A 16333-nucleotide genomic window follows, 5' to 3' on the forward strand; every position below is an offset into this window, starting at 1 on the left:
CATGGGCTGGTTTAATTGCTCATGACATGAATGAACAAATGATCGCAGAGACTCCATTCACACAAGTAAACAAATAAAATAAAAAAAAGAATTGACTTAAGACTCAAATTAGAGACTTATGAACAGTAAAGTGAATAGGTATGGGAAAATACATTATTTGTGTATTATAATAATGACTTTCTAGAGGAGCATTCTTGTAACTCAAACAGTAGAGCGTCTTTCAGTGAGACTTGAATTATTTGAGACAGCATAGACTAAAGTCTTGAGTGTCGTTGGAGACTTGTAAACTTGTATGGGTAAAAGTGAGACTTTATCTGACAAAAATATAAATTCTCCTTTAACAACAAGATGTGAGATATCTAACATGCACAGTCTAAATCTCTTAACAATCCTTATTGTTTCTGTGCTAAATTTACATAAACTGCTGAACTCAGTATTCATACATCCATTCACAGGTGTCTCTCGATTCTCTGTGATGATTTTGGGCTGCTCCAGTTTATATTACCAGCATTGTTGCTGTGCTGTAAATCACTACAGTGACAAGTTATTTTTATTGGCCATTTAATACTCCAAAAGTTCCTTTAAACAAACGCTTGAGTGACTGTCAAATTCATTTTCATGTCCATGTAAATGTCTTGAAAGCATACCACTCATGCTATATGTATTGCTGTGGTTTAAGTCAGCTCTTAAAGTTAATTGAATGTGATGATGATAGTGTTGACGGGAACTGTAAAATAGAACTTTAAGGTTCCGGTTGACTCCATTTAAAAAGAACCGACCTCACATATTGGGCCTTCATGCGTATAAGCCAAGATTCCATAAACTTTTATGGAATGCTTGGAAATATGATCTGAGACCAACAAGAACACTGTGGGGGATCATCAGATATTTTCACTGCAACAAGCCCAAAAACACTTCTCTTCTGTACGCAGAGTTTTATTTCTGTGGTGTGCTTTATAGGTGAAACTTAGATTTGTCTTTTTTTTTTTAGCTTCTCTTTCTACAAATCTCTGAGAAATCATGGATTTACATGCTGAGCTTTGGAAATCTGATTGGAAATGCAGGAGGACAGTTTTCTTTTTTAATATGGCTTTTAAAAGAGGTTCAAGGCTGCTGTTATATTAAAAGGACAGGATAGGTTAAAAATAGGTCATCATACAACTTCTTTAAATAAAACAAATTAAGTCATGTGTATATATATATATATATATATATATATATATATATATATATATATATATATAATATAAGAAAGCAAACATTTACAGGAAAACCTGTTTACTGTAGGTTAATCAAACATCACATTGACACATTACTGCAAAATAATGTAACATCTAATGAATTATATAGTTATAGTAAAATATGACACAAATATGCCCCATCTGAAACATTGTGAACAGTTTTTTTTTTTTTTTTTTTTTTTTTTTTTACTGTTTTTAATTATAAATTTAACAGGATATTTTTTACAAAGCACTTGCATTATAAATGCTTGCCCGTGCAACTTCGATTTTTTTTTTTTTAATTTTTTTACATGAAATAAAAATCAACATGATATTTTTATGATGGAATGTTGCGGTGTTGACTTGTACACACACACACATGCGCGCGGTCAGAATTGTTGATATCCTTGTTGAAATATGATCAAAGTAGGCTGTGTAAATCTGCATTGTTAATCCTTTTGATCTTTTTTTTTTTTTTTTTTCACAAAAATCTTACCTTTCATTGGAGAATAAGAATTTCAAATGTGAGGAAATATCATTATGAAAGGTTTTTTATTTCTTCTTTTTTCCTAAATACACGTTGGACACAATTACTGGTACCACCTAGAAAATCTTGTGTGTAAAATATATCTGAAATATATTCATATTATATCCTATTCATATTCACAATTTTGTGAACAACAGGGTGATTATGAACACGAAAGTATCCAGCCATGGCTTCCTGTTTCACAGAAATATAAAGAGGAGGGAAAACAAAGGCCAAATTCTCTCAATCATCTATCACAATGAGAAAAAAATCTAAGAATATATTTCTAATGTGCAGCAAAAGATAATTGAGCGTCACAAATTAGTGAAGTGGCTTTAAGAATAAGAGCTAGAGCAGTGAAAAATTCCCATTTATCATCAGGGCAATAATTAAGAATTTCCAATCAACAGAAAATGTTATGAATCTGTCTGGAAGAGGAAGTTTTGTCTATATTGTCCTAATGCACTGTAAAGAGGAGTGTTTGAGTGGCCCAAAACTCTTCAAGGATCACAGCTGGAGAATTGCAGAAAAAGGTTGGGTTTCGGATTCAGAAAACCTTATCAAACAGCACCTACTCCACCACATGTTGTTTGGGAGGGCTTCAAGAAAAAAAAAAACAAGAAAAGAAAATACTTTCACCAAAAAACAATTTCCAGCATATGCAGTTGTCGGACACAACTGGAACTTCAAACAGGACTAGCTTCTATGGACAGATGTAACTGAAACATTTTGCTTTTTAGCAGGAAACACTCAAGATGGGTTTGGGTGTGAACAGACATAAAAAGTACTCCATGTGCACAATTAAATATACTGCTGTATTTTTTTTATGTTGTGTTCCTGTTTTTCTGCTGGAGGTCCTGGACATCTTGTTTAGACACATGGCATCATTGATTGTATCAAATACCAACAGATAAAAAAAAAAATCTAAAAGTGACTGACTCTTTTAGAAATCTTATTGTGGGCTTCTGCTGCAAAACCAAGCTTCTGCTGTATGGCCATTCCAGTTCCCTGACCTCCACGGGGTGAATTGAAGAGAAAAAGCACCAGCATGGAGCTGGGAATCTGAAGGATCTGGAGTGATTCTGGATGAAGGAATGGTCTCTTATCTCGTCAGGTGTTCTCTAACCTCATCAGGAATTATAGGAGAAATCTCCTATACTATGTTGGCAAATGGAGGTTTCAAAAAGTATTGAATATAAGGGTACCGTTAATTGTGTCCAATGTGTATTAGAGAAAAACATGTATTTCATAATGATATTTTCTCCCATTTTAAATTCTTATTCTCCAATCAAAGGTTAGATTTTTGTGATTTTTTTTAAAATAAGAGATCAAAATTATTAACAATGCGGATTTGTTTTTATAGCCGCCTTTGTTCATTTACCAAGGGTATCAACAATTCTGACCGTGTGTGTGTTTATATATATATATATATATATATACATATATATACATACATATAGATAGATAGATAGATAGATAGATATAGATCTATAGATGTATGATGTACAGTATATAATGTATGCCGTATGCTGGCTCAATGGCTGAGCAATAAGATTGTCCAGAGGCCAGATGAGTTCTTTGATTAAGTTATTTTTTTCTGACTAAAAAAGAGGAACAATTCCAAATGATTTTGTTTTTATCAGCATTAGGCTATACCTCAGATGCAAAATGGTTTAGCATAACTTGTGTTTCACCAAGAGTATTGCATTACATTTACATTTAATCAGTTTTCACCAGTTGGTCTTCATTCTTGTAAATCTGTAATCATGGACATTTAGCCTACTCGACCAGAACCAGAATAGATGTCGTGAAATATGGAATACAAGTCAAAACCAATTAACTGTGTGTAATTTAAAGAGGTCTCGTCTCCTCAAACGCCATGCTGTTGGCAGACATGTGGAGTGTTTAAGTACTGGCTCCACGTACTGTCCGTCTGCCCACCGTGTTCAGTAGAGAAGCTCTGTCCATGTCTGGTGGTTTGGATTCAACCACTGTTATTTCAGTGGAATTTCCTGGCTCGGGAGTTCAGCTGAGTTTTCTCACAGATTTGCACTTGCTTGTAAATGTTCGGACTGATGGGGTGGCAGTGCGGTCAGCTTTAGTTCTTCAGTGATGCATCCTTCCGTCAGTGCTTTAATAACAGTCGGTAATGTGAGACACCCAATGTCCCCAGTGAGACACAAGTCCACGTATCCAGACGTCTTCCATCACTAAATACAAAAAAATTTTTTTTACTGGCGCCACAATATAACCAGTGGACCACTATGGAGCTCCCACATACCCATTTATACTGTGTGTCCTTATGAAGTTATACAAGTTATGGCTCTATAGAATTTTTTTATATATAGGAAAGGTTTTTAGAAAACATTATTACTTCATAATAAGGTTCAATTCATAAACATAGTCAGTATATTAAGAATAATGCACTAATAATGTAAATCGCAGCACTTATGACCAGTAGTGGGTGTTTATATGATATTGCAGCTACATAAAATAACAAAAATTACATTTTAATAAATGTAAATGTATTTATTAAAATATTCACACATTAATATGATTGTTTTTACCTTACTTTAAATGTAGCCAAAGACTATAGATGTGTAACTTCTGTTCACAGCCTATACCTTTATGTACAAAACAAAACGCATTCACAGACCCTCATCAACTGACAATTAATCAGCTTGACTTTATGCAATTATGGCAATTTCCAGAGTTAATTATGGTGGATGTGTACAAAGGTAGAGTACAGTCATTTATCTTTACAGTATCTTGTATTGTTTTTCTGTAGTAGATACTATTAGTGAGGTGTTTGAACTCCTGCACTCTTTCAGTTTTCTAAATTCTTCTGCACTAGCTTTGTTTCTGTCAGTATTACTCCACTTGAGTGTGTTATTAGCTCTTGTATGATAAACTAGTACTGTTTGTTCCTCATTTGTAAGTCTCTTTGAATAAATGACTAAATGTAAATGTGGTAAAGGATATTAATCCTCTTTTCAAGGCTGTGTGTCTCATCATTTATTATGTTATGTTTAGTAAGAAGAGATGGATAGTCCTGCTAGTTTAGCTTGAATCCAGTCTTTGAATGTACTTCAAAGATGTCTGGCTTGTTGAAAGTGGCAGAGTTGAAAATGACACAAACCTTAACATCAGGGTTAATTATGTCTTTTCCCTCTGCTCAGTTAACAGCTGCCAAGCACCTGCTCCAAAGTAATAAATCAGAGTAATTACAAAGCAGATTCATTTATGTCACCTTTCCATGCCCATTCTGGAGACAATAACCATGCCAGCCACACGTTTAGCCAACAAGTACAGAGTATGATATAAAAAAAAAACATATGAAAACATAATTTTCATTTGTGTAATAAATCTTAATAGTGTCGTGCCATGGTGCATTTTATAACATATGTTTGTTCTAAAATAGAAGTGCTCTGAAAATGAAGACAGAAGTATTTATTGCTAAATAAGTACTCATTTCCCAGTCAGATTACACAGCTGTGTTTTAGCAATCTGTGGTGATATTAAAATGAAAGAATTCCTTAAATGGAATCATATGGTTTTCTTATGCATTTGTTCCAATTTCATAAGCAATTTCCCTTAAAACTCAGCTTTTTAAAGGCAATAATAGGTTATTTCATTCAGCATAATTCTGAAAATTGCTGAAGACAATTTACAGAGAATTTACCCAGAAATGTATATACTCTCGTGTCGTTCTTTCTTATGTTTATTCATAAAATATGATATTTTGAATAATGCTGGTAATCGAACAGTTGATGGTGCCCATTGACTTACATTGTATTTCTTTCCCCTTGGAAGTCAATGGGGACCAAAAACTGTTCATTTCTTCAAAATCATCTTTTGTGTTCAAAAACAAACTTATACAGGTTTGCCATGACATGAGGGTGAGTAAATGTGATTACAAAATGTTCATTTTTGGGTGAACCATTCCTTTAAAGGTGTACATTTTCATCTTGTATAAAACTGAATTTAGCTGAGGTGTTTAATATACCCACAATTTGAGTGGAAGGAATTTTAAAGACCTCTGGTAAAGTCTGAACAGTATTGAATAACTTCAAGAGTGGCATATGGTGTTTCTCCATTAAGTTCTTTAGGCGTGAGAGCATAATGGACAGGACAACAACACTTTAGTGAACCACTACTGGCCGGAGAATCTTATTATACCAGTTACACCGAATCAATCCATTAGTCATGCCATGCTGGAACTCATGTGTTCCCATGAGTATGTAGAGATTTCTTATTATTTTAATATGCTCGTTTGTTTTCCTTATTTTCGGTGGGTAACCAAACGCATTTGTGTAATGAACCTTGAAACTTTACAGCAATATAAGAGGCATTTGCAAAATAGATGTCATCAACATTTAATATAATTGTGCTTTTGTGTGTGTGTGTGTGTGTGTGTGTGTGTGTGTGAGTTTAATTGGTCATAAATTTGGGTTCTGATTTGTGGTTTTCAGAGTTATGCATGATATATTTTTGATATTCTGTCAGACATTTAGTCATTATAATTTGTTCATTAGATTCCTCACCACTTATTCTGCAAGAGAAAACCACAGTGACCCATTACTAAATATGTTTCTGTTTAAATAACACATTTACTGTAAGAAGGCATGGCCATAAACTTAAAAAAAGAAAAGAAAATTGAGTAGAAATGCTACACTTTATCTTCTGTGATTATAAACTTAGATTTAATCTTATTTACAGTAGTGTTATACACATACAATGTGGGAAGAGGATTTGACATATTAAGCCCTGTTGATGCATGTAGTCAAATCACTCTCGCTTTAACTTGCCAGCTCAATCATGGCAGCACATCACTGGATCACTTGAGCGAATGTGTGCAGAGTGTTAAAGCGCGCATGAATTTAGCACAGTAGTGTGAGTGTTGGACAGGAGAGACCTCTTGAAGACTCTTCACCACTGTTCCAGGCCTGCTTCTCATTAGCTGAGGGATGTGGTACATTAGAGTCTCGGTTTTGGTACCAGATATCTGCATCCTGGTTCCAAGCAATCTGTCAGGGCACAAATGTCTCTCTGTTAATCTTTACCAAGTCTGAACATTGCTACCTGCACCCTCAAAGAGAAGAAAAACACACACCCTAATCAAGTCCAATTCATGAAAGGACTGACAGAGTTTTTATTGAACCATATTGGCTACTAGTGCAGTGATTCTGACCTCGGTGGTCTGCAGGCTTTCAGCGGCTGTGGATGTCACCCTTGAGGAGTTTGGTTTGGTGGTACGGTCTGTTAAGAAGAGGAACTGCAGTAACACAGGCGTTCTTGTACAGTTACGTCTATGATTTAAAGGAAAGTTAATGCAGACTGAGATTCACAGTGACAAATGGTTTATTGTTTTGTTTTCTATTTGAGACCAGACAGGACACCTACTGGAAACAAGGAAGTGAAGACTCTGGTCTCTGCAAATTTAATCACTGTCAGTGCAAATGCAGCTATTTTGATGAACAAGCAGTACAATATTAGCATGACTCAAATCTGTTAATTGGGAATATGCATTTTTTGAGTATTTCCAACAGACATAGTCATATAGCAAAGATGATTTCTCCCCACTTTTTCTGTAATGAGAAGCCTCTGTTATGGTGCACAGGAAACATTTTTTTGTAAGGAGACATGGCAGTAAACTAATATATTTGTTGATTTATTTACTGATAAAAAAAAGTAAAAACAGCAATATGGGGAAGTTGTGGAATTTTGAGTATGGGTCACCATTCTTCGCTAAATGTCACGTCACTCACTCAATGTAGTCAAATGGTATTACTGTTTAAAATAACTATTTTCTATTTTTAAATATTTGAAATGAAAGTTTTATTTATTGCTGATATCCCACATGGAAAAAACCTATATAAACATATATGTTTCGATATAGGTTTTTAATATATGTGATATATATATATATATAAAATTGGCCGTTTTCCTATATTATATATGCACACACATATATATATATATATATATATATATATATATATATATATATATATATACACATATATGTACATATATGCACACATATATTTACACATGTGTACATATATATATATATATATATATATGCACGTATATATGCACCTATATGTTCACCTATAATAGTAAAATTAAAATCCATAGTTGCTAGGCAACATAAATAAAAGTCCAAAATGTAGAAATGTACATTATTTATTTACAAGAACAATCAAATAGTACAAGAACAAAAATAAGACAAAAAACTGAACAGAAAAAAAATAATTATCTTGTTGCTCTTCTCAGAGCCGTGAGCTTCGAATTAATAGATGTGCCTATCTGTATATGCACATATATGCACCTCAATTTTGCCTATATATGGCATATATACGCATGTATGCAGCATATATGCACATATATATATTATCATATATGTGCATATACACTGCATATAGGTTTCATATATGCGCATATATCTACATATAGCTTCTTTCCATGTGGGATGGCAAAGCTGTATTTTCATCATCATTACTCCAGTCTTCAGTCACATGATCCTTCAGAAATCATTCTGAAATGCTGTTTCTGAAAACAATGTGCTGCTTAATAATTCTGACGCAAGTTTTTTCAGGATTCTTTTTAATAAAAAGAAAGGTCAAAACAGAATTTATTTGAAATAGAAATCTGTTGTAAAATTATAATCATCTTTTACAGTCTATTTTGATTATTTGAATACATTCTTGATTACCAAAAGTAAAAATTTTCTAATAACCCCAAACTTTTGAACAGTGATGATGAGGTTTTTCCTTGTTCTTTTTTTACTGTAATCGTTACATTGATACGAATTTTTACCCTTTATTTTTCCCTTTGTAGTAAACAGTGACTGGCGAAAGGACTGAACGGAGCTTTGCATTCTGGAACCGTTTATATGATGGAAAAACCAAACACCATTCAGCCTCCACATGCACCAGTTTATCCTGAGGTCTTCTACCAACACACTTGAGCTGATATTTCTGATTGGAATTGACAGCATAAATTCATCCATTTTTTTCCTGACGTTCTTTCCAGGTACCTTGTGAATCATCACAGGTGTGTCACTGCTAACATTTGCGACCCCTGAATAATTTCTACAGTTTGATTCACATCCAGAGGGAAGCTAACTGGAAGAACATCATGAGGCCTACAGGTCTAAGTCCAGCGGTTGCTCAGCTGGACCAGTGTGACCTTGTGAACAATGATGAAAAATACCTGTCTTCTTTAAACCAAGCTGTTCACATGGAAGCTCTGAAGATGTGGAGCTTGTCTGAGTCGCCTGTGTCGATAACAACAGATGATTTCGATTTGGTCTGTTCCACAGAAAGAACCATTGTGTCGTATATCAGCAGCGTAAAGAGTGACACGTCGGTTGTAGATAACCTATCGCACGTGAGCGACACATTGTCCCCTTCCTTATTCTGCTCTTCCCTGTCCACGTCATCTTTCAGTGCCTTCTCTCCATCCTTCTCCTCTCCTTCCTCAAGCCACTCATCTGGCTCAATGTCAGAGCTGTGTTTGACTTCTCCATCTCTTTCGACTCTCTGCGGTCTACCTGAGGCCCAGGACCTTCTATACAGTTGCACACCGCAGAAACCTCTAGAAGGATGTTTGTATCCTAAGTCTCCTAAACAAGAACCTGTTGCTGAATTCCATCTTTGTAACGAGAAGCTTCTGCACAAGGAAGATCTCCTTCAGTATCTCTGCACTGACACAGACGCAGCCAAAGAACAAAGCCAGCATCTTAACCTTCACAATACTCAGACAGAAGTATCAGAAAAGCTTCCTACACTGCAGCAGTTGAAGAATGATCTGGGACTGAGTGGGCTTCCTGGAGCTGAGGGAATGAATGAACACCTGAGTGAAGAACAGCCGTGCAGATGGATGGATTGTAGGGCTACCTATGGGCTGAAAGAAGAACTGGTCAGACATATAGAGAAGGTTCACATAGATCAGCGAAAAGGCGAGGAATTTACCTGCTTCTGGGCAGGATGTGTCCGTCGGCACAAGCCCTTCAATGCTCGATACAAACTGCTTATTCATATGAGAGTCCATTCTGGTGAAAAGCCCAACAAATGCATGGTGAGTTCAGTTTTTATTTTCAATCAGGTGAATTTACAATAATATTAAACATTACAGCATAGAATAGGACTTACAAAAAAAAAAAAAAGTAAAAATTCCTAACTTGTGACACCCAGAGAGTGACCTAATCTGACCTACATTTCAGGAAAAGAGTTTTTAGACATGCTGAAAAAAAAAAAAAAATACTTAAACAGATATTTTTCTTTAATGCGAAATCTGAATTTATTAGTTACAACAACTTAACATTTAGTCTAAAACTACATTTTAAATCTTTTAAATATTGGACCTTCTGGTAATGATTATTGTATATTTTACTCATTATAATTTTATATCATTTTCTGGTGTGTCAGGCCCTGGTTTGCCATTTTCACTGAGCTCAATTATACACTCTGTCACATCTACATTACCATTCAGAAGTTCGGCTCAAGATTATAGAAATAAACACTTTTATTCAGCAGGGACACATTAAGTTAATCGGAATTGACACTAAAGACATCTTTAATGTTACAAAAGTTTTCTAATTCAAATAAATGCTGTTCTTTTTAACTTTCCATCGTCAAAGACTGCTAAAAAGTGCATTAACAGAAATATATTATTTAAATATTTATTATGTTAAAATATTATAAATAAGCATATTAGAATGATTTGATGACTCAACATTAAAAATAAAATATATAAAAAAGAGATAACATTGATTTTAACTGAAAAACCTTGGTGTGCTTAAGAGACTTTCTTTGGGTAGTGTATATCACAATATTGTGCCAGATACTGAACACAGGTGTTGTTTTACTAATACATATCATTTGTATCAATCAGTAAAAACTCAAGACATTTTTATTTCAATGCATGCCAGTTCTTTGAAGTAAGAGTTTGCAATTGAGAAAGACTGACATGTGGACTCAATCTTTCTTCACCTCCAAAGATGGATGCATTGCAGCTTTTAAAGATTTAGACATTTTAGAGTTGTTTATAGTTCACTTAAAAATTACAATCGTGAAAATTGCCTAGAGACTGATATTTCGCAATCATCAATTCAGTCAACTCCTACCAGGACGACTTTGAAGAAGGATTTTAAGATTAAGCTTTTGCAGTATTCATTGCCTGATTGTTTTTTAGGAATTCAACAATGACACTTGTAAGTGTCCTCATGCAGTGTGAGGGAACAGCAAAATGTTCTCTCATTCTGTTACCTGATATTGAATAATCATAACCAGAACTTAAGGTTCATCTCTTATTTTTGAGATTTGCAAAGATATATATTACATAGAATATAATAATAGATGGATACAGTCAAGCTCAAAGATATTATTGCAAGCAGTGTCCTAAACCTATAATAATTGAATACTTTGATGAAGCTGTGTTTCATTTCCTTCACCAAGAGCTACATAGGAAATGTGTTTCTTTTTAATGATGCAAGATAGCCATGGGATATTATTTCATCTATTTGTTTTATTTTTCTCTTTTAAACTGTGGTGGCCAGAGGACTATCATTTGGGAAGCATTTTGTCCTGAACGATAATAGGTTTTTACAAATGAATATAGTTCGATTAGTAGTTTGATCATAATTTGTAACTGATTTTTAATGTAAACAGTACGGCTAATAAGATTAAAACCATTCATGCTTTTATGTATTGTTATCAGTTTTAAACATAATTTCAATCTGAGAGTATAGAGTACATTATACAGAATTCTGAATTTGACTGCTTTAAAGGGGTCATATGATGCTTTTTAAAGATCTTTATTCTGTATTTGGGGTTACAGAATATGTTGACATGCTTTAATGTTCAAAAAACGAAAATAATTTTTCAAATACTGTACATTATTGTATGTCCTCTATGCTCCGCCTCTCTCAAACGCTCATGTTCTACAAAGTCCCTCCTTTTGACAAGAGTAGTCTGTTCTGATTGGCCAACTGACCCTGTGCAAAAATTGAAATCGCATCATATGACCCCTTTAACACTCTTGAGATGGTTTTTGTTTTTTATTTATTTTTTTGTATACACATTCATAACCCATTTGTAGGTGTACTTCAATGAAAGTGTATTTGATTTGGATAAATGTGTCTTCTAAATGAATAAAACATCAAAACGTCAACTTGGTTAATTAAAATTTTATAGTCATAAATGCATAAATGTAAAGATGCTCAATGAAACCCTATTCATTTTTCATATAACCTCATCATGACATCACACCTGTGACCACCAAAATGTGTTTTATAATTTTGCAGAATTGCTCCAACCAAAAGTCTGCATGACTGCGGCTGCCACCTTGAATCAGCTGGGCTTATAACTGACTCCCTCGCTGGCTTCTCTCCAACTCAAACATCTTAGCAGAGCCTTGTTCTAACAGGAACCAGCTTTGAACATATCTGTTTAATAAACTTGGGATAGTGGCATGTGTGTCTGTGTGCGGATCTTCAGAACAAGCCTCATAAATGTGCATGAACTGACAACATGAATAGCATTTATAGACAATTATTTACAACCATATGAGCACTTGACATTTATGTGCCTTAATAGCTATAATTTCCAAACATCATTTTGAGCTTAAGGCACTAACTTGCACTCATGTCTTTCAAAACCTGTATGACTTTCTTTCTACTCCAATTAAAGCAATTAATGATAACTGAACATACAGTCTGCTGTTTTCCATACAATGAAAGTGAAAGTTGACCACCTCTCAGCTGTCATGCAAGATTTTGAATGAATAATAATTTGAGTGTTTATCTTTTCATAAGTAACTTGGGATGTATAGTGCATAGACTTTATTTATGATGCTATTATTGTGCTTTTTTGTCACTTTTGAGCTTGATGGCCCCTGGTCTCCATCCACTTTCATTGCACAGTATGAAGCAGCTTGAACATTCTTCAGAGGTTGTTCTTTTGTGTTCTATGGAAGAAAGAATGTAATATGGGTTTGTAACAACATGAGGAGTTGATGGCAATATTTTCATTTTTTGGATGAACTACTGTTCATTTTAAGAAAATTCAGTTTTTAACATCTTTGCATTACATAACTGTGCACTGTGGCAAAAACATTTCCTGTTCCAAAACTGGTATCATTTTGAGCTTTAAAAAAGACCCATGGAAAACATTTCATGCCACCACTTTCTCACTTGTCTTTCAAGCATAACTTGGTATCAGACAAGACATGTCTTCTAGTTGTTTTTGTTTTTTGAGGAGATTGATTGGCAAAAAAAGTTTTCTGTTTCATATCATCTTCTAATCAATTGCATATATTAATTCCAGCTTACATACAAATCATGCATGTACTCTCTTCCACTAAAGCATGTCATAATTTACATGGATAATTTTTAGCTTTTTCCCTCATATGGATATATGCTTGGGTATTTTCTTGTAGTTTGAAGGCTGCAATAAGGCATTTTCCCGTCTGGAGAACTTGAAGATCCACCTGCGCAGCCACACCGGAGAGAAGCCCTACATTTGCCAGCATCCCGGCTGTCTCAAGGCCTTCAGCAACTCCAGTGATCGAGCCAAACATCAGCGCACACACCTGGACACGGTATGACCATTCTTATGACTCTATCAGGTGTAAACACGAAAACACATTAAAAATACACTGCGGGAAATCGTACAGTTGGATCTAAAAGTCTCAGAAGGAAATCAATATTTATATGCGCACATTTATTTAGTTCACTTTTCTCCATTTTAGCTCAGTAATTAAACAAAGACATTCTAAAAGTTCCTTTAACTAATTATAAATATGCAAAATATGATTTTTACTTGTGGTTCTTGGACCCCACTGTATAACCTATATAGCTGTGATTTTACATTTATACCTAGTCTGCAGAAGGTGTACACCACTAATGAAAACAAACAAGCGAGGGAAGCTTACTTGTCACTTTTTCCAGACAAAGTAGTCGTAATAACAGGGTTATATTTACACTAAATTCAGAGTAAGGAATTATAGTCTGGAACACTGGTGAGATCTCCTTTCACTTTAATGGCTTAAGAAAAAAAGAGAGCCACTTCAGCGACCACCAGCTCTGGCTGTACAGTACATCTCTCTCCGCAGCTCTCCCACTGCGGCTCTTATGCCAGTCTGTAAAGCTGTGTAACAACCAGCCTGCGAGTGATATCTGTTTCCTCAGTACACTTAAGTCAACAGAGCTGATTTATTCAAAGCAGGGTGGTTTCGTTCGCTGCTGTCAGTAAGCTTCTGATGGCAGCCGTCGCACTTCTAATTGGAGACGTTCTAACCATGCAAATGTCATGAATGTCATGTAGATGAGTAGAGCACATCTGTGGAAGTGATTTTTCGGAGCTGTTAGAATTATGTCACTGTTTGTTATTAATGCAGACTTTGGGAATGTTATCCAGCAAAGCATTTACTTTTCCTTCGCAACCTCCATCGAACTCTCTAGCACAGCTGAAATGTTTGATGTAAGAAGTGCATTTCTAAGGACACGACATTATTGATTAGTCAGTGCCGTTTTAAGAATTTGTGTAGGGTGACGTACGTTTAATATTTGAAGTGGACAGATGCTGCGATTTCATAATATTTACTGAATCTTTTTGTGTGTGTATCACACTGCACCTGTGTAATATCCTGTGGAGGGTTTGTTTTATGTAGCCATGTGAAGCATCTGAAAACCTTTGTTTTTGTTTTTTTGGGGATGAAAATTCATGAACCGTTCTATACTTTGAAAGAGTGTATAAAGTAAGTATTTATTTGATATATTTTGATACACAATTTACAGCATAAAGTCAAAAACAAGTGCTACACCTGTTAATATAATAAAGAAAGATCATTTTGTAATGTTTAAAAAAAAGTAATATTGTAAAATATAAAAATTACTGTTTTATATTTGAATCTGTTTTAAATGTTATTTATTCCTGTGATGGAATTTTCAGCAGTCATTACTCCAGTATCACATAATTCTTCAGAAATCATTCTGATACGCTAATTTGGTGCTCAAGAAACATTTCTTATTATTATCAATGTTGAAAACATTTGTTGCACATTAGTTCACCCAAAAATGAAAAGGCTGTGTTTTACTCACCCCCGAGGCATCCTAGGTGTATATGAGTTTCTTCTTTCAGATGAATCCAGTCGGAGTTAAATAAAAAATTGTATTTGATCTTCCAAGCTGTTTAATGACACTCAGCGGGTGTTGCATGCATCAGTCCAAAAGAAGTTAAATAAAAAGCACCCGTCCATAAAAAAAAGTTTTTCACACACCTCCGGGGCATGAACATTGGCATCCTGTGGCGTGTCAATGCGTTTTTGTTAAAAAAAAATATTTAAAACATAACTATTTTAATGTAACTTTTGCTCACTGTTGTACACGGAAACAGTTCTGAGCGGATGACGTATGAGGTCAGCGTTGAAGTGATGAACGCAGAATCGCAGGGGAGAGATCAAAACAAAACAATGGTCACGAATTAGAAGTACAAAACGAGGATTTGTAAAGTAAGGAAACTTTCCTTCCTTTGCTCCTGTAAACAAACGTTGGTTTTCATGAGACTCTCCAGCGCATGCGCAACACTGACCTCGTACGTCATCCACCCAGAGCTGCTTCCGTACAACTGTGAGTGCAAGCTAGATTAAAGTGATTATTACATTTTGAATATGAATATTTTTTTTTAAATGTATCAATTCACTACAGGAGGCCTTTGTTCACCCCACGGAGCTGTGTGAGACACTTGTTTTTAATGGACGTGTGCTTTTTATTTAACTTCTTTTGGTCTGATGCATGCAACACCCACTGAATGAAATTAAACAGCTTGAAAGAGCAAAGACTATTTTTAAAATAACTCAGACTGAATTCGTCTAAAAGTCATATACATCTAGGATGATTCTGGGGTGAGTAAAATACAGCCTAATTTTCATGTTTGGGTGAACTTGTGGAGTCTTTTGTTACATGATAAATGTCTTAATTTAATGTATCCTTGATTAAATGTATTAACTTCTTTCAACAAATTTTTTTTTCTAGTCTTTATTTACTTATTTATTTTTGTTTGTTTAAAGCAGAGAAGCAGTTTAAAAAATATTAATAATATTTGAATTATTTTCACTGAATCAAAATCATGTGATGCAACCAAAATCCATAAAAAAAGCATATATACATAAAACGATATATCATAGACGAAATAAAAAAATGAAATGATATCATAGAGTGGACCCCTGCAGAAGTCTCTTTAATATATCAGATAATTTGGCCTCCTTATGACAAGGCAAAGTTAGTTCAGATTGTAAAACGTCATTTGGTTTGACCACACTCAAGAAATGTAATGATATTTATTTATAAATATTTAAATGTATACATTTTATATGCATTATATGTACATTCTTCCTCGGGTCATTGTTCATTGCACATGTCTGTTGTGGCTCTTGCTTCATTATTTTATGTGGCACTTTTTGTAGAAACCCTATGCATGTCAGCTCCCAGGGTGCACCAAACGTTACACCGACCCCAGCTCATTGCGCAAACACGTCAAGGTCCACTCCAGTAAAGCCCTGCAGGCACAGGAAAAGGTAA

At 34.7% G+C, this 16333-nt stretch overlaps 1 protein-coding gene across 5 annotated transcripts in view; it reads left to right on the forward strand.

The window, feature by feature from the left end:
- The window catches only part of LOC132096486 (zinc finger protein GLIS1), a 29442-nt gene that overhangs the window by 1965 nt on the left and 11144 nt on the right, over positions 1–16333 (forward strand). For 2 of the 5 annotated variants that reach the window (XM_059501871.1, XM_059501875.1), the window contains exons 2-4: positions 8590–9831; positions 13192–13353; positions 16219–16329. In XM_059501871.1, coding sequence (XP_059357854.1) covers positions 8890–9831; positions 13192–13353; positions 16219–16329 — 1215 coding nt within the window. In that variant the 5' untranslated portion in view covers positions 8590–8889. Of the gene's footprint in view, positions 1–6888; positions 7049–8589; positions 9832–13191; positions 13354–16218; positions 16330–16333 lie in introns of those variants that run through there. The other 3 variants (XM_059501873.1, XM_059501872.1, XM_059501874.1) reach the window with 3 other exon arrangements.

Source organism: Carassius carassius, chromosome 20 (genome assembly GCF_963082965.1).
Source record: "Carassius carassius chromosome 20, fCarCar2.1, whole genome shotgun sequence".
Classification (NCBI taxonomy): domain Eukaryota; kingdom Metazoa; phylum Chordata; class Actinopteri; order Cypriniformes; family Cyprinidae; genus Carassius; species Carassius carassius.